This window comes from Netta rufina, assembly GCF_964035555.1.
Source record: "Netta rufina genome assembly, chromosome: 1".
Taxonomy (NCBI): domain Eukaryota; kingdom Metazoa; phylum Chordata; class Aves; order Anseriformes; family Anatidae; genus Netta; species Netta rufina.
The window spans coordinates 168,444,749-168,464,169 of NC_140123.1; the positions used below are offsets into that span (position 1 = coordinate 168,444,749).

At 39.1% G+C, this 19,421-nt stretch overlaps 1 protein-coding gene across 2 annotated transcripts; it reads right to left on the reverse strand.

Annotated features, from left to right (window-relative positions):
- Window positions 1-2,639: 2,639 nt before the first annotated feature.
- Window positions 2,640-16,722, reverse strand: TMEM19 (transmembrane protein 19). 2 transcript variants are annotated; one of them, XM_084289939.1, is made up of 7 exons: window positions 16,610-16,722; window positions 16,375-16,525; window positions 9,415-9,528; window positions 7,789-7,926; window positions 7,231-7,485; window positions 5,927-6,136; window positions 2,640-3,583 (listed from the first exon to the last, which is right to left on the reverse strand). In XM_084289939.1, exons 1-7 carry the CDS (start codon window positions 16,613-16,615, stop codon window positions 3,420-3,422), a joined length of 1,038 nt encoding a protein of 345 aa, XP_084146065.1. In that variant the 5' UTR covers window positions 16,616-16,722; the 3' UTR covers window positions 2,640-3,419. The 2 variants fall into 2 exon arrangements, with proteins under 2 accessions (XP_084146065.1, XP_084146064.1); XM_084289938.1 differs by having other exon boundaries at window positions 16,375-16,711.
- Window positions 16,723-19,421: the final 2,699 nt, after the last annotated feature.

Below are 19,421 nucleotides of genomic sequence, written 5' to 3' on the forward strand. Positions count from 1 at the left end.
GGTAGCTCCCGGGGACTGGTAGTTGTTTCCAGACTGGTAGTGTTTTCCTTTCTAAAACCCCTTCCCTCAACCCAGGTCAGACTGGTTTTTCCATGTTTCAGCTAAATCCAGTATTTTGTCTGCAGTCAGCCACTTGGTTGGGATCCAGCACTCACCCCTGCTCCAGGATGGTGGATCCCAGTCAACACAGAGCAACCAACCCTGCCAGAAGGTCTAATAAAGGAGGCCATGCTTGTTCTAAAGATATTTTCAAAGTGATAAATGTGTATGACTTTACTACTTCATATTATCAGTGAGTCACATGGCAAGTTTCCTGATCACACAGGAAAGCAGAGCACCACGGTTATCCGGCTCGCTGTGTTTCAAAGAAAACTGAGGCTTAGTCCTTGGTTGTAGTGGCCAAGTATTCATACTGACCCAATTCCTCCTTGGGGGTGGAAGTTCAAGAAAAGCTACTGAATAAACGCTGTCCTGCTGGAATTTGCTTTGCTTTGACAGAGTTTGACAGACCTGTGAGTACCTAAGCACAAGATGCCACCTGCCTGACGGTTTTATTTCCACATTCCTGTGTTTCATCTACATTTGGGACTTGCAGTAGTTACTGAAGGTGGCTCCAGGCTTGGGAGCTCTGTAGGGCCCCAGTCCTTGTGAATTCATGTACCTTCTCTACACACCACAACAGGCCATTAATTCTGAAAACTGCACAGCCCCTCCACCCCCCACCCATCAAAAAAAGTATTTAAATGGAGAGAGATTACCCAGTTATGGTAACTTTTGGTACCCTATGGTAACCAAACCTCAGTGAGACCTGGTTAAAGAGTTCTCATACACGAAGTGATTGCAAGATGTTATTTATTAAAAGTAAATTATGCCATAAATATACTTTTACTTGAACTTCTAACACATCTAAAAATCAAGCAAAGAATGAGGACCAATGTTTCATAATTCAGTTAAAAAAATCAAGTGTATCCTCTTGAGGTTGTGGAAAATACGTGGAAAAATGTGCCACTTCAATATGAAAGGAAATTTAGTGACAGAGTTACCTCGTATACTAAATGTACCAATAGCTCTGAAGCAAAAACAAATACTCAGGTGTTTTTAATTTCTTTGGTTTTATCCCAGCTCCTCCTCATTTTCCCTTTTACTTCCTATATGTTCTTTCTCTCTCTCTATCATATGGACAGGCAGTACTCCTGTGCTCCTTTCTCATCTCAGCAACTGCTCTTAGTGACATACATCACTTCGGAAGCAGATAATCAAATACTGTAACTTCCTCCTGTAATTATCTATTAAAAAAAACAACAAAAAAAAGTAATGAAATTTCCATAAGGTGTACCCCAGTCAATACAGTATACTGAGAGTTAATGCTGTCCCTTTGAGAGTTCAAGAGTGCTCAGATCTTTCTAAATATTGAAAATTTAGGAGTGGAAATTTCATAAACAACTCAGTTCCCTAACTATGAAGATATGACAAATGTTAAATTCTCAATAATGGCTTTTGAAGGTCCTACCTGCAGGAGTTCATTTGGATCACAATAATTCATACGATAACAGATCAAAGCATTTCATGCTGCTATGTGTTTTAAATTACAGATGTCTTCCAACTGTGACAAGCTAGTTTTAAAATGAGACTCATATTAAATAATAGTGAAAAGCAGACTCAGTCTACTTCAGTGTTTGACTTGAAAGCATACTTTGTTTCAGGAAACAAAATAATAAAAAATAAGACATTTAACTGAAAGCAAAAGTATCTTACAAAAAAATGTATTTCTTAATTCTAGAAATGACAAAATATTAATAAAATCTTAAAAGATTGCTAATACAGCGTTTATGTAGAAGCAGCATAAATCCACTCAGTGCATAAAAATCTCTTGTGTTTACTGTTACAGATTAAGTGCATATATTCCTTTTATAACCATGTACCTTCCCATAGGAACACTGGCATACATCAACCACACGATTTGTTCATTTCAGAAAGCTTTCATAAGGTTGAAATCTCGTCTATATCATTGGAAAATACAATTAACTAGGTCCAATGATAAACTCCAGATTTCAAATGAATAGATTTGACATAGGAGGTGTTACATTTTTTGAATATTCTTATAAAAGGTGACAGAATACACAATCCAAATCAATTTGGACAGGCAATGTACACCACATTTGTAAAAAATAATAAATAAATAAATCAGCTATTTAACACAAATATTAATCTATCTCTGAAGATAAAAAGAAAAATCTCTTATACGTTAATTGTACAGGCCCTACTTTCTGAATGTCTCCAGTTATTATGAGGATATTCATAAAGTTTAAATACAATCTATAATGGCTAAATGACTTCTACATCTTATAATTAACAATGAAAGATGGAATCATCTAATATAGCAGCCCAAGCACCAGAAGTTAAATTCCCCCTTTGAAATGCTTTGCCAGTAAGACTCCTTCTCCCCCATCCCTACAGAGGATAACCTCTGTAGCTTCTTTGATTGAAGCTATCACCTGTGAACAGCAGCCCTGAACAAAATAGAAAAAACTTACATGGCTTAAAAAGAACTAAAGAATATGGGTTACTCAGAATGCTAAATATTATGAAGTAATTTTATGCTTACAGAAACAATGTTCATATTTATCAAAAGATGAATGTGAACGCAAAACTGTAATATTTAATGTTACACAATTTAATAAGTACCACATTACGACAGTGTTAACAATCTTCTTATATAGCATTAATTAAGAAATAAGAATTTCAAACAAACATGGATAAATTTATTATTCTTATTGGAAAAACTAGTGCATTTTTATTCTGAATTTAGTCTTTTGCTTCAAACTTTATTATAGCATTATCGTAGCATCACTTTTGCGAACCCTATTTTCAGGGAGGTGGAGATTGTATCAGGATACAAAATAGGCAACAAGGCTTACTTCTCTTCCCCCAAGTATTTCCTCAAAGCCCTACAAACTGCAGATTATGGCAAATACTAAACCAAAATTCATCCATTTCACCCGTGTTACCACTGCATAAAGCTGCAGAGTATTTTGTGCCTGGCTTGAACAGTTGCAGTGCTCTATCACATTGGTAAATGTAGATTAGACGACTTCTATTTCCAGCTTCTTGCTCTGCCATAGAGAACACAGAAGCCAACCCTTCAGCTCCATGAGGATAAAAAAAGTGCTTCGCCTCATTTGGCAATGATCTACACCCACTTAAAGAGCAGCAAGAGCATATTGACAAAACCCCTCCTTTGCCTTGACAGATGGCTACTGCCATATGAAGCTTGTAGGCTAAATAAGTTGAGATGGAAAGTCCTTTGGCTCTCTCAAAGGTTCAGATCCCTCTCTTCAAGAGAGCTCAAAGAGCACTCTTAGGAGTCTGTAAGTAAGACGGAATATAACTGAACCACACGCAGAAAGCCTTAAACCATTTCAACCTCTTGGCCAGAAACACCATGCCACACCAGGAAGCGCCAGAGCAATGAGTACAGAAGAAAAAAGATTTACTGCGTTGTTGTCTAGTATGGGTTTTCCAGATATGTGCTTGGAGTCTTTTGTTTGGTGGTTGACAACCATGCCAGTGTTCTTGTCAAAACCTGTGAAAAGAAAAAGACTTCCTTTTAAAAAGCCCACCCAGATGAAAAGAAACTTAGCAAGCAAATGTGTGCAACCTCCTAGGTTCAGTTTACCACTGTGGTGCCAAACCTCAGCACGAAAAGACACCAACAAACTGAACTGAATTAGTTAAATCTTATCACTTAGCTAAAACTGGTAGATTCAAAGAATAAGATGTACGTGCAATGTTTTATGTTAGAAATTGTTTCATTTGAGAAGCTGCGCTTCTACCAGGTCTACTAACCTCTTTTCATAGCTCCGTAACAAAGCAAGTTGTTTTTGGCTAATTCAAAAGAGCTACAGGGAAAAAAAAAAATCTTCAAAGCTTTATATTTAAATCCTAACACTTGCTGTGTTTTAGAAAGTCTTAAGTTTTCTCGAAAGGAAAACTGGGACTACTTTTCATAAATACATACCACAAATTTACATATATTGTAGATTCAGAGTGTAAACACATAGAGCAGTAACAGCAAGCCTTTACACTAGCTTGGCTATTTACAAAATATGTATAATCTCAGCTTGGCCACTTAGGAAAATCTTGGTCTAATTCTGCATAGCTGATGAAGCAAAGTTTTCATGTGTGTGTGGTATAGAAGAACTTTCTTTCAGGAACAGTAGGAAGCACAGACTATTACATAAACCGAAGCTGTGAAGATTACTAATACACAAAACTTTGACAGAAGAGATAGGCAGCACTGTCATATTTAAAAAAAAATAATAATAAAATTATTTTAAACTTGTTCTTCTCCAGCTTTCAGAGTCCACAGCTTCACTTCCATCCACACACATTTAAAGTATTTTAAACGTTTTAAATAAAAAATAAAATAAAGTATTTTTAAATGTTTTAAAAAACATTTTAAAAAACACAACACTTCCACAGTTCTTTGTTACCACTGCTATATTTATATATTTTTTCAAGATGCTACAGGAAGACTGGAGTAGATCTTATGAAAGGACATTGAATATGGCTGGGGAAAGTGGGTTAAAATAAAGAGGGACACATAAGCTAACAGAGTGCACAACCGTGAACAGCACTTTTTCGTCTGTATCACACTATGTATAGCATGTATGTGTGTATGGTATGTATTCTCCAGCTTATGAATTTGGAAAAGTTAAGGAACTTGAACACTGTCCCTGCTGCAGCTCAAAAAATAAGTTGCTGATCATGGAAAAGTATCTGAAGAAAAAATAGATGCTGACAAATGCATTAGCTAAGTTTACCACATTCTCTTAATGCATCTGCTTCATTAGAAGAACGAGACATTGCCTGAGTGCTTAAATGTTCCCTCCTTAGTACAGAAGTATTATATCCAAAAATTCCTCAAATGGTTGAGCATTCCATTTTGTTTTGGACTTTACTGGATCTACGAAGAATAGAGCATAAAAACTGCTGGAAAGCCAAATCTACAACATCAGTTCTCAGTTTGCAGTTCTCACTGTGATGGTAGCTTCAACGGGCTTCTATCTCTCAGACAGTTCATCTCCAAACTCACACCCTGACTTCTACCAAGAAGTATACTGATAGTAAAATCTGAAAACTTAAATTCTCTCTGCAAAACAGTTGATGAAAAAAAAATGTCAGATATAGTCTTTAAACAATTCTTAAATGTAGGACTTAGCCTGAAGGTTGCCTGTATTTATTGTTCATTCACAATGATCCTGAAGATCAATGAGTGAATAAATGCTGGAATTATTTATAATCAACCAGACAACAATCTTTTTAAATGGACAAGAATTTGTTTCATTTAAAAAAAAAAATAAAATCAGCTAGTTTGCAAAACACTTAATTTACAGGAAAGAGTATTAAGCAGTTGAAAAAAAAGAATGTAAAATACTGTGCACATCTTCTCTGAGCTCCTCTTATTTAATTCTTGAAGTTGACACTACCGGTAAGTCTCCAGAGTACGAAATGGAGACTCAGCAGTTACCAATTAGTCTGAGTGTATGGATAAAATTAAGCTGACGTTTTCTCTCATAAAAGGTTACCATAATTAAATACACAGAAAAGGAGGAGGCAGCGACTGTTTTTTCCAAGGTAACATGCTGGAGATCTCTGGTCTCTTTCAGCTGTCAGCAATACAGTAATGTAAGATAAACAAACCAAAATGTGCAAAAGGAAGAGGATGAGAGAGACAAGGACCAACTGTCCTTGCTCTTGTTTTCATTAGGATGCCCATTACTTTGGCTCTCTTTGTCCTTTGTGATGCTAACTCTGTATTTTTTCCCCACTTAAAAATTACCTCCTCAGCCGTTCCTGACATTTAAGTCCATTTTTAGATTACATTAGGAAATAAATAAAAAAAAAAAAAGAGTAAGATTCTTACCACTGTATTGCATTGTAGCTCCCAAATACGAGTCAACAATTGATCCCAGCAAGCCAGCTGCTGCACCGAACACAACAATTGGCCATTGTGGCGCGGACACATCCAGGTCACTCACGAAAATGAGCTGTGTTATGAAGTAGGCTGTTCCTACTGCCATGCCACCAAGCAAACTTGAGAGGAGGCCCACTAACGTAATTCCTCCATTAGTACCTAAAATCAAACAAAACCAAGCTGATTTACCGACTTTTTCCTACAGACTTAAATTCATTCAGATGTTTCATATGAAACCACAACTATGCTCATAGTCATATTTCTCTCTCTTATCCGTAAGACTCTGCTACCAAGGCTTTTATTTACAATTCCCACGTGATGCTGAGAAGCTTACCCTGTACCTCTACTGCCTGTGTATCAGTATTACTTTCCAAGTCTCTGAGGTTAGTTATCAAGAAATATTCACTAGCAATAAATTAAATAAAACCAGATTGCAAACTTCTCAGTGTCACCTGGTATTCGACTGCTGTTAATTAGGAGGGAAAAAATTTGCTCTAACGCAAAGCTTGAGATGTGCATGCTATTAAAACAACGCCTCTTTCAGAAGTATACAAAGATGTATTTCACCAACACATTTAAAAGAAAGAGTGAAATCCCTAGAAAAGAAGATGAAAGCTTACTGGAAAAAAAAAAAAAGAACACTTATTATGAGAAAAAAAATGTCCATGCATTTACATCATGGCCCACAAGATCTAAAACTGAGAACAACATGCCAGCAAGACTCAAAAAACACAGTGCTTTAAGGCTGTAATGTCATCTGCAGGCAAGGTTTCACAGACAGAAGGTTCATTTTACGTACCCTTTGTAGTACATTAAGGGAAATGAGCAATTCGGTTAAGAAGTGAATTTTCTGTAGCATCTGCATTATATCTGTACGTATATATTTATATTTTCTTCTATTGATTGAAATTTTAATGACTGAAAAATTCAGATAACTTGTAGTCTTTGCATTATCAGCAGTATAAAGGCTTCTAATAGTACCAGAGACAAGAAGTGACAGCAGTCACTGAGGATGATTTTAGCTCACAGGATGCTGTGTTGACGCATCTCACAGACAATATGCAGCAGAAACACAACCGAGTAAATCACATTTCACAGAATGCATTCCTGCTAACATTTTCTAATCTCAGATTCCTAATGTTTGCTTTTCTGAGGCTTTTTTTGAACTTTTCAAGTTGGACGCGTAATTCAAAACAATCAAGAAAATATTAAGACAAGAACATGTAGAACAGATGTAGAACAGAACTCCTCACCTACTGGAACTTTTTCCCAGGTTGTTATCAACCTTGGCTGGCTTTTACTCATAACGCTACCAATCTCTGACGCCCACGTGTCACCAGCAGAGCATGCCAAAGCTCCCAAAAGCGATAAGCACATCCATGATGCTGTGTATTGTTTTGAAAAGTCTATTGGAATTTCACCAGGTCCACTTTCTATCATATATAAGATAGCCAGCTCAGTAGGAACACCGCCATTACAAAATACTTGTAGCCAATTCCTCTGTCCACCTAAAGTGACAAAAACTAAATGTTAGCATTTTCAGACAAAACACATTGAAATGGAACAGCAGAAAGACATATAAAATTAAATTTAAAAAGACAATTTCAAAACAGAAAATATTTAACAATTTACGTAATAGGGCAGAAGAAAAAGGTAAGTTGCTCGCTACATTCAGGGGGATAAGGGGATGGAATGACAGGAGCGTTCTCTTCTTTGGGTGTTACATCTCATCGGACCCTTTGAAATACAGTGCAATATGCAGTATTTACTCTTCACAAGGGATCTGACAGAATCAAAGTGTTAGAGCTTACCTTCTTTGTATTCGGAATCTATTCTCTTCTTTATATCTTTTTTCCATTTAGTAAGCTTTGAAGAAGTAACAAAAAATACAAGCAAAGAAGTGAAGAAACTGTAATTTGCAACTGTAAGGATAAATCCAACCACCAATCCTACAAAGAAAAAAAAAAACACATCAATATAACGTTCTTTCATGTAACAACTTAATCTCTTTAGTATGATCTTCATGATAAGTGATTGTCATGATAAATCTGAGATAAATATGCAGTAAGGGAATTACTGAAGCATTTAACACCTGTAGTGAGAACTCCAGAGACATCTTCACTGACATAAAAACAGTTACTTTTACCATTTTCTCTTAACTTTCAAAGCTAAATTGCTAATTTTATTGCTACTGCTAAAGCATATGACTCCTTTTGAACACCTTCTGTTGCCACAAATCAGCAATACTGTGCAAAAGACAGAGCAATAGAGAAAAGCCGAAGGATATCTAATTGAAATTTACATACCCTGCCCAAAGAATTTGATTGTTCGTATGAGTAGCATATAGACAGCTGTGGCAGCCTCTCTAACCCCAAGTTTATCTTCAGTTTGGGGATCAAACCTCTCCCCCATGCAAGGTCTCTGAGATAAACCAAATAACCCTCCTCCATATCTTAACAGCTGCTACTTCTCCCTTCTGTTTTCTCTTTTTTTTTTCTTTTTTTTTTTTAATCTTCTTTCTGTTATTTTCTCAAGTATTTGAGCTCCTGGATGTTTCTTTTCCTACCTCCTCCACAAGAGAGGTCAAACTCACTGCCCACTGCATGATTTCAGTTCTCCCTGACTGAAAGAAAATTAGCTGTGTGCAAAATGAATGCCAGTATAAGCTGGCTAGCAGAGCTGTTATATTAAGAGATAAAAGCATAGCAGAAAACTTTGTTAAATCTAGAAAATGCTTCCTTCTAACTCACACCCCAAACAAGATTTGCAAGATGGGTGACACAGGTGGAAAGAATGCGAGGACTTGCTTCTTTCCACTGACCGTCAATTCAGACACCACAAGACAAAGGTCAGTCACCCTGCCCACAAGTCTTGCATCATATTTCAATGAACATTGACTGTTTTTTTTTCTCTCATGTGATCAAGAAAAAACATTGCTGAAATGGTCATTGGCTTGAACTGAAGAACACGTTTAATTTTCTTCATATTTGCGAGAGGCCAAAAATGCCTAGAACTGTTGATACTACAGAAAGGAGAACCATGTTATCTTTGCTGGTTTCCTACCAGGCAGGTAAGGCTGCTGACATGGCTCAGTTTTAGGCTATTTCTTTACCACTGCCTCTTGCATTTCATTATCTCTAGATATGTGAAGCGAACAAAACCATGCAGATTTTATTGCGCACTGTACTTAAGCTCAAAACAGTCTTGCAGATTTATATAAATCTAATGACAATATTTATCAAATGCATTACAAACAGAAGCAGAAGTTAACTTGACTAAAACATAATTAAAATCACTATAAATTCAAATGTATGCTTACTTTTTTTTTATTATAATAGAACTAGGTAGGAAAGTCTTAAAAGAATATTATGTACAGTAAAAAGGGACTTAATTCAGTTTATTAAGCATTTAACTTAATAACCTCAGAAGAAACATACCTCCCAATGCACCACTGTGGTCAAGACTCTTCTTCTTAACACCCTGTGTAGCAATCACTAGTGGAACCGTGACCGAAAAAAGCCAGCGCCACGGAGAAATTGGTCGTAAATTACCTGGCAATTTAAATAAAATGGTTACAGACCATCCTTATAAACCTTTTTAATGCCTTTATATCTGAAAAGTATTTCTCACCTTGTATACATTTAAAATCTGATCTTAATAGAAATTGAACCTCCTTACCTCTCAAAAGAAAAGTATGTTTATGAATGGAAGACCAAAATACCTGCAATTATCTACTCCTTTTTTCATTCAGCCTTCACAGAAAAAAATACATTAACTAAAATTAACAAATATCAAATGTGTTAGAAATAAACATAGTGAGTTTTTTCATTCTAAAAAGGACTAATAAGCTCAAGAAAAAAATAACATTCAAAATGTTAAGACCAGCTGAAATCTGTCTGAATAAAACAGATATGTTCAGATATTAGAAAAATATGCCATGTAGAACAGAGTTTCAAATATGAATAAAATGCAAACTAAAATCAAAGTTAACAAAACATTAGTATTCCTTTCATGTAAAGAAACTATAAAGCAACTTTAAGTAAACAAAACAGGTCAAGAGCTTCCCTCAAAGATCATGTTCATAGAATCACAGATTGGTTTGGGTTGGAAGGGCCCTCAAAGCCCACCCAGCTCCAACCCCCTGCCATGAGCAGGGACACCTCCCACCAGACCAGGTTGCCCAAAGCCCCATCCAGCCTGGCCTTGAGCACCTCCAGGGATGGAGCATCCACGGCTGCTCTGGGCAGCCTGTGCCAGGGCCCCACCACCCTCTAAGTAAATGATTTCTTCTTTATATCTAATCTAAATCTACCCTTTTTATTTTAAAGCTGTTAATCCTTGTCCCATTGCTGCACTCCCTGACAAGGAGTCTGTCCTCAGCTTTGCTGGTAGGAAAAGGCTCCCTTTAGGCACAGGACTCGTTCTCACATATCCATCAGTTGTGTTATAACTGAACAAATCATATCTGTTAATGATGACAATGTTTTGTTTTGGTTTTTGTTTTGATCAAAGTTCAGCATACACGACAACATTATAGAGAATGAACAGCACTGTCTGCAGTCACTAATGCTTTTTAGCACTTTTCTGCTATGAAAGGAAACTCCACCTTGCCTTTCAAGCAAAGGCAAACAGTAGGGATTTTAGGAAGTTGTTATTGTTTATCAAAAGCTTTAGTCTGGTAGCTCTCATCAATGAAAAGCAAGCAGACTTCTATATCCCTTGTTTCATCCACGTATGTATCCTGAAATACTCCTAGGACATACGTACTGCTATCATTTTGTTGTTTGCACCATCAATAAGAATTTTACACTATGTTAATGGAAGGATTTCTACATGGCTGACAGAAGACTCCAGGTGTAGATTCACATCTTTGTGTAGAGGAGACATCAGCGTGTACATAAACTAGCTAACAGCTTGTGTTTCTGTAGCTTTGTATTTCTATCCTTTCTATTTGTATGGAAATTTTACATATTCTGTAACATATTTAAGTGCTTAGTTGAGCCACAGTGATGCTTTAGCTCTTCTCATAAAACTAGCAGGAAATCCACATTTCCTTTATACACTAATTCTGTCCTTCTGCTAGTCCATGAAAAAAACCCACCAGGTTCTCACATAACCACCAATGATTTGTACTGACATTAGAATGGAAGTTTAGATGTTTGGACTTCTGTTACAATAATAAAAAAGAAAATTCCTCTTTTGTTGCTACCCAAACCATTTTGTTTCCACACTAAACCCAGCTGAAAACGTAAGAACTAGCACACGATCCAGCCAAACGTCTGACTCAGCATCCCATTCTGTGATTTCCTATTCACATGCTTTCTGCCATTCATGATGTATAGAGATGCCCCCTTTCTGTTCTGAATTATAATTAGGAAGTCTTCTTCAAATGGTTGCTGTCACCTACGCTGATCATCCTTGTTCCTTGCTGATCCCGCTGTGGATGTTGTGAGATGGGATGAACACAGTTGTAGGCAGTACTCTTGTATGTGGAGACCCCATGAATTGACTATTATAAAATACTTTTTCTTCCTTACTAGCAATCTATTGATTTTTTTTTGGCAATGAAGTGTGTGTCATTCCCCAAAAAAAGATGATAACATATTAAGTAACCTGGACAGTGTAATTGCCCTCCTCCTCATGACCTGCTTGTACTGACTGAACCAGGCTGCTGACCTCCTTCAGTCATGCAGCATATTAATTACAGACAGCTGTGGTGTAAAATACGTTTATTTGTCCTGCTGTTCTCTTCTTCCATTACTACCTGATCACCTTTATTCACAGTAACCAAGCTCTTGAGTTCCCCTCTCCCCCACAGGAGCACATCTCCACAGGGAGAATTTATGTTTCTCAGAACCTGCAAACACATCCATTACCTTTACAATGGGTGTTCTTATGACTTTATTAACCATCAATTTTTTTTTTTTTAACCAAAAGGGCTAGCTCTAGAAACTTTCAAAGAAAACTAGGAACACTAAGAACAGCAAAAGAACTGAAAAATTAAGCTTATTTCAGCAAGTCCCAGGCTCCCCTGTTAAATAATGACTTTTATGGAAGAACAACAGATGCTATAAACTTTGTGTATCATCTGGCTACCTTTTCCTTAAATACACAAGTCTGGTGTTGCACATCCTGATTTCTATCTAAACATTTATCCTCAAGTGAGCTTGAAGTTATCTAGTGCAGTTCTCCCAATTCTGTCTGTTTCTCTAATCCGTGGAATTTGGGTTAGCTGAGAATCACGAATGATTCAGACTTATTATTCTGTGCTTTGAGTAGTCCCTCTTTACTGCACATGCACGCACACACAGCCTCTTCCCAACCTGGCAATAGTATAAGCAATTAACTGCACACCTTGGTCTCTGGAGCCTTGCAGAGACTTGTTTAAAAACATGCTGCATCCAACAGTCATGTCTTCTACTACATATTTACCCTCAAAAGCCTCTGGTATATTTTCTCTGAAGAGTCCCTAGACTAATTGTTTTCCACTTCTATGTTCCACTGTTTACTTTTCTCAATTTTATCTAGAAAAAAATCTCAGCACCGCTGCAATCAAACGGTTATCACCAGTTTCAATCATTGATTCATTAATGATACCACTTTCAACATCCTTATTATTAGTCATTCCTTAATGTACAGGAGTTGTTCTTTCATCTTTTAGCCCTTTATTTATTTTAGCAAGTGATTCTTATTATTTATTTTATTAATTCCTAATAATTAATTCATATTTAGTGACAAGACAATTTCCCTTGGCTTGCACAACATGTTCCCATTTGTCTTCTTTGTGGTGTGGTATACACAGCATAGACTGAAAACATGTATTTATGTTAAGAGTTATCCTTTTTCCAAGAGTTACAGTACCTCACTTAGTGGGGGAATCCTTTCTACTGGTTTGTGTTCTCCAACAGTAGCTGCAACAGAACTGTCACATTACAGAAGTCCTGAGTTTTCACATGAGTGTGGATTTTAGATTTACACGTTTTACTAAATGAACGGTACACATGAGTTGAGGGGTGGCAAAATTGACAACGCATCTCTCTGCTTCTGTTTACTTTGTTTATTAGCCACCATAATTTAAACGAAATGAACTTCCTGTGCTATGGCTATATTCAAGTATTTGACTGTAGCTTATTATTTTTCCTCACAGAACAATTCATAATGCATTGCATTAAAATCTATCAATTCATTGCTTTCATAGAATCATATGAAAACAGTTCTACATAATCACAGTTTCTGTATTTGAAAATAATACTGCATTTTTGGAACTGAAGAAAAAAATGACTTCAGGCCTAGTATTAACATCTAAGCAAAAATGGCTCATCTGTTATCTTTGTTACACAGAAAAAAAAAAGCCAGTTTAGAATGTTTTGAAGTATTTAATTGGAAAGTAATCAAAACATTTTACAAGAAAGGATTGCTTTTAATGATATTCTCCACTGACAATTTTTATATTTGAACACTTAAACCGCCAAGGGAGACTATTTGAACAACTCCCAAACAAAATAAAAATGGTTTTCAAAACTATAAATGGTTTAATTTTACAAACAAAATTAATTGAATAAAAACTACTTTGACGTATTTTATTTTAAAGATACTTACTCATCAAATTATCTACAGTGCCTTCTAAAATATTTTTTCTTGAGTTTCCAGTTTGTCCCTTTCTTAGTCATTCAAGTCATTATGATGTGAATTTAAAAGAGCTTGTAGAACAGGCAGACAATGTCCCACTCAGCTGTCATATTTAACACGATTCCATAAAGCACCAGTGTCCATAGCAACTTATCTTCTAAGGAGATGATTTATCATCAACATCCTAAACATATTTGTTTCCTTCTAAAATTCCAGAACACTCACTAAAATAAAAGCTATTAATAAAGCTAATAAAGGAGTTATTACTGTCCATTTAGAGGGTATATTATTTAAGTCATAGGGTGACTCAATAAATCTACCGCCTTAGCAGTAAGAATATAAGTATATTAATACCAACTTATTTTTACTTTAAATTTGAAGACATACATTTCATTGGAAACAATCTTAGAAGTACATATTTTAGAACATAAAAATTTCAAAGTACAAGAAGAAATTCTTGTTATGAGTTAAAAAAAAAAAAAGTCTTCTATTTCTGCAGCCAGAAAGCCAAGAAAGCTATTGATTATGTCCTGAACAACACAACTTGCTCTGATAGAATTTCACTTCCAGAAAAATGACAAAGTCAGTAGGTGAAAGTGACATAACCGCTGTCTAAAACATTGTCCCTTTCCATTCTTTTAATCTTGATACAAAGCTCTCAAAAATGTATCTTAAGCCGATGACTATCCCAGCCAGATTTCAAGTGAGTTTCGTTTAAAAAGCCCAGAAACTTACAAAAAATTAATTGTTGATGCAGCTTTTGAGCTAAAACAATAAAAAACATGAGGGATGATTTTTTGTATCTGCTGTACGAATATATGACATCACAAATCTAGCATTCAACTGGGTCTCCATCTGATAGAATAAACATTTCACACAGGCACAGCAGCTTGTCTTGTTGGAAAGCTGAACACGATAGTTTTCAACAAGAATGCTTCCATCAGCAGTACCTACAGTTTTGCAGCTATGCAGGCTCATTGGTTTAAAGTAGGGCAAATGCATCTGACAGTGAAACACTAGTCATTGCAAGCACAAAGGTTCTCAAGATGAACAAACTTCTCTTCTGTGTACTGGAAAATCCCAATGCCGCAGCAGGCATGCAGGTGAGCCTTGCAGCCAAAGGTTGACTCATAAACTCAAAGCAAAAACACCACCAGGTGTACAGGAAGTGATCTCCAATGCTGTGTAGCCTGGTATTGCTAATTACAAACCAAGTAAGTTCTTGGTATCTTGACTGTGAGCAGTATCAGAACGTAAAGAGATTCTCTTGGGCTAGTTAATGAACACAATTTTAAACTTTTAAAACTGACTTTGTTGTATATCCTTAGGGAAAAACATTGTTAGTACTAAGTTACTACTATTATATTTAGTAATTAAGACTGAGATAGAACATATTCAGTACTTTATTATGGATTCTTTCATACTTCCGTTTTACACATATGTTGGTGACTTTTTGGTGCTTAACCATTACTATGAACTATAAACAGTAAATTAATAAATGACTGCTTGTAGCATATTTTTATTTGTGGTAAATTTCAGTGCTTTTACAGGTTGAACATCAGTTTTCTCTCCTACTTCATTAAGCCCACTCCTACTATATGTTTCCTTTTCAAGCCAAGGCATTGCCATGGTCTCAGAGAAATAGACAACAGAAGTCCTATGTCCTTCTTGTTCCATAGTCCCTCTCCACAAAGAGGGGGAGTTGACTCTAGTCCCCTCTTTCCTATCAGTCCTTAGTCCTGATACATGTGGTATCAGGGTTCTCCACTCTATCAATTCTCAGTCATGTTAGACAGCAAGGACTGGTATACCCTGACTAGTGGAAAAACTGGGAGAGCTATACCTGTAGACAGCAGATGCATAAATTACATCATTAAAAGCGTGCTTCAGACCAACTTGGTTACCTCAAAATGAAATTAACAAAACCTGTTTGTCAAGCCTGCTTCTTGCATACCTTCTGTGTGTCTAGCATCCCTCTGCAAGCCAAAGAAGAACTGTCCACATAATACAGATTTAATGCTGTAAGGGACCTAATAGCTACCCTAAAACCTGAAACAGTGAAAACCACTTGTGTAGGGACATCCAACTGCTGCTGCAAGAGGCAGTTTATACAGGTGGTGGTGTATTTATTCTAGCTCCTTTTGAATCCAAGGTGACACCTAGCACCTGGGCGCGCTCATGCTGCATCCCTGGGCAATCAGCAAAAATGCCATGACACTGAAGCTATTCCTGCATGAAATTAACTGAGGTCTTAAGGACGCGTGTTTACTTGTCCTGGGAAAGCAGTTAAACTCTTCTGGGCTTGAACTGATGTTGCAGGCAGTAGTGCTGTGTTTACACACTACTGTAAAAATGGTCCTAGCAGAACAACAGCTCACAGAAAATACCAGTGTCCCTGTAACCCTACACAACAAACCCACACACAGCCCGCTCGACTTGCTTGAACGGAGCAGAGCTGACTGTGTGTACCCATGCATCCCTCTCTTCTTGCACTATTTCCTCTGTTTCTCTTTTCCTTGACCCCAGAACTCTTCCTGCATGCCCCGTTCAAAGCCTGCAGGTGCATTTCAAAAACTTTTCAGTAGGCCAGTGCTCGCTATCGCTGCTCTCCCTGACAGAGCAGGGTACCAGCACCCGGCCGGACTCCTGTCAGCTGTACCCAGGAGGAGAGGGCTCTGCAGGAGCCTCTCCCATGTTCCTGGGGCAGGAGTGGGGAGAGGAGGAGGCAAGCTCCGGGCCCCAGCCCGGGACGCAGCCTTTGTACTCACCGTAGTAGGTACTCGCCGTCATGGAGACGATCCAGAAGGCCAGGGAGATACAAATGAGCAAGCTCAGGATGATGATGTTCGCCAGCATCTTGAGGTACTCCTTGAAGAAATCCTCCTGGTAGCACGACATGGAGAGCCAGGAGGAGACCGCCTGCAGGGGAAGCACAAGGCGCAGCGCATCAGCCACACCGCCGCCCCACCCGCCCCGCGGCCGCCGCTCGCCCCCGGCACCTACGGGCATGGCGGGGGGCTGCTCGCCACCACTGGCACGGCGGCGATGGCCGCCCCCCGCCCGCCACACCGAGCGCGGCCGGCGCCGGAGCGACCCCGCACGGCGCAGGCTCGGCGGCGGCGGCGGCGGCGGCGAGGGCAGGGACGAGCTGCGGGCGGCCCCCGCCCCGCCTTCCTCCTCACGCCGCCGGCCTGCAGCCCGGGGCCGCCCGGGGGTTGGTGTGGGACGGGCTCGGTGCGGCCTCGCTGCCGAAAAACCCTCCGTGAGGAGCCGAGGGTCACTGCTGCGCCGTGCCGGCGGCCATCGCGGCCGCTGGGGCCGCCATTTCCTCGCTCCCCGCCGGTGCCGGCGCAGGGCCGCGTGTTGAGTGTGCACGCGGTGTGCCCCAGCACCGCCGCTCGTCTACGTGTTAAATGAAAGAAACCTTTATAAAATAAAAATCCACTTTGCCTCTCTGTGGAATAAAACCAGAGGGATGGCGCTTGATAAGGATATGAGTGTTTTGATGAGGTTTGAAAGGTGGTGGAGTTTACTGCAAACTTCATCAGTGCACGAAAGATAGACTTGAAACACTACCCAAATCCAGCGTGGAATAAAAACAAGCCAAACCTGCCCATTAGCTTTTGTGAGGGCATGCCAGAATCACTTGCAGAACACTTGACTATAAATAAAGCTAACACGAGTTATTAGAAGGACTCTACAGCTCCCTCTTCCACGCCTAAGAGGCTTTGTCAACAAAGCCCAGGAAGATGTGAAGCTCCACAACTTTTCCAAACCCCTCCCTTTCTTTCCTTTGATGCTGCTACCTATGAAATAAGATTTTAAGCATCTCAGAAGAGAATTCCGAGGTAACATATTCAACAGTTGTTCTGTGGAAAGCGGGCTACAAAACCTTAAAGCTTACAAACACCCGCACAGATGAGTCATTTCGTGAACACCAATAACTTCAGGTGCTTATTTTCACAGAATTGAAACAGCAGCAGAACAGAGTATTTAAGTATTCAGTGAGCGGCTGAGTAATGGGAAAAAGTTAATTAAAATATATTTTACATAGAACAGATAGCACATTTAGTTACGGGCTTTGGTTGTCTTTGAGGAACAGCAGAAGTTTTTAAGGTTGAAAATTCTAATGAATAATCTTCATGTAAAAATTGATAGTTTTTCTATTGGATTTAAGAATATTTCTGGCACGCTAGCACCTGACTCATCTTCAAAGCATGTTCTGCTTTTCATTCAGCATCTGCAGTAAATTTCTAACAGGATGAGCACACAGTTCAGCTTGTGGAGTCTTTTGCAACAAGAGCTTTGATATATTTTTGTGTTGTTATGAATGAAACATTCTGTTATCACTTTGGGCTGCTTCTTCAGATGTTTAAACTAGTGACCATATTCTGTAAAGGCCTACTGATAGCTGATTCTAGCTAAAGAGAAGTAGGCCTGTTCCAGAGGCTAAACACTTGGGCATTTACAGTGTATTGGCTGTTGGCAAATAAAGACAAAACTTGGGCCAGGTGCCTTGGACAAAGCTGAACAGACTTCATCTTATTTTCTACTATATTTATTGATAACGCTGACTGGGAACACCCATTTTTTCTCTGAAGTAGAGATCCTGAAAAAATTAATACTAATGTAGCAGAACTGACTTTGGTATATCTAGCCTTCCTTTTTACCTCTAAATTTTTAATGAAATCCCCATCTGAGATCTGGATTTGAAATCCTGGGATGAACAGGTGGGCTGCTTTGTAAGAACAGGACACCTTTTGACGGATAACACCAATACAACATTGCTTAGATGCTCCTGCCATAATCTATGTTAATGACTTTTGATCAGAGCAAGATCAACTCTTTGTAGACTGGTGAATGAATGAGTAGCTGCTTGTTTGGCTGTAACCAGCTCACATAAGGGTGTTCATTCAAACACACCGTTAACTGCAATAATGCTTTATTCAATTTATTGCTTACATTTTGTTTTCCAACCTGTTGTATTGGGCTTATGTGGCAAGGTTTTGGTAGTGAGGGGGCTGCAGGGGTGGCATCAGTGAGAAGAGTCCAGCAGCAGCCCCATATTAAATAAGGACCAGTTTCAGCTGGCTCCAAAAGGGACCTGACACTGGCCAGAGCTGAGACATTAAGCAAAATTGATTATGCCTCTGGGAAAGCTTATTTAAGAAAGGGAAAAAGTGCTGTGCAACAGCAGCTGGGAGGGAGGGAGGAGTGAGAACCAGCCCAACAAACCTCAAGGTCAGTGCAGCAGGAGGTGCTCCAGGCAGGCAGCAGCAGTTCCCCTGCAGCCTGTGGAGAGGCCCCTGGTGGAGCAGGCTGTCCCCCTGCAGCCCATGGGTCCCACATGGAGCAGATCTCCACGCTGCAGCCCCCCCATGGGTGGAGGAGCCCCTGGGGGAGCAGGTGGATGTGGCCTGGAGGAGGCTGCGGCCCATGGAGAGCCCCCGCAGGAGCAGGGAGGGGGTCTGGGGGGAGCTGCCGCCCACCCGTGGGGGACCTCTGCTGGAGCAGTTTGCTCCTGGGGGATGGACCCCGTGGTACGGAGCCATGTGAGGGACTCCATGGAGAGCAGGGGCAGAGAATGACCGTGAAGGAGTGGTGGAGATGAAGCATCATGGACTGACCACAGCCCCCATTCCCCTGTGCTGTTCAGGGGAGGAGGAGAGTGGATGGGGGGGAAGGTGTTTTTAGTTTGCTTTTAGTTTCTCACTGTTCTCGTTTGCTAACTATAGGCAATAAATTATACTAATCTCCCTATGCTGAGTCTGTTTTGCCCATGACAATAATTGTTGAATGATATCCCTGTCCTTAT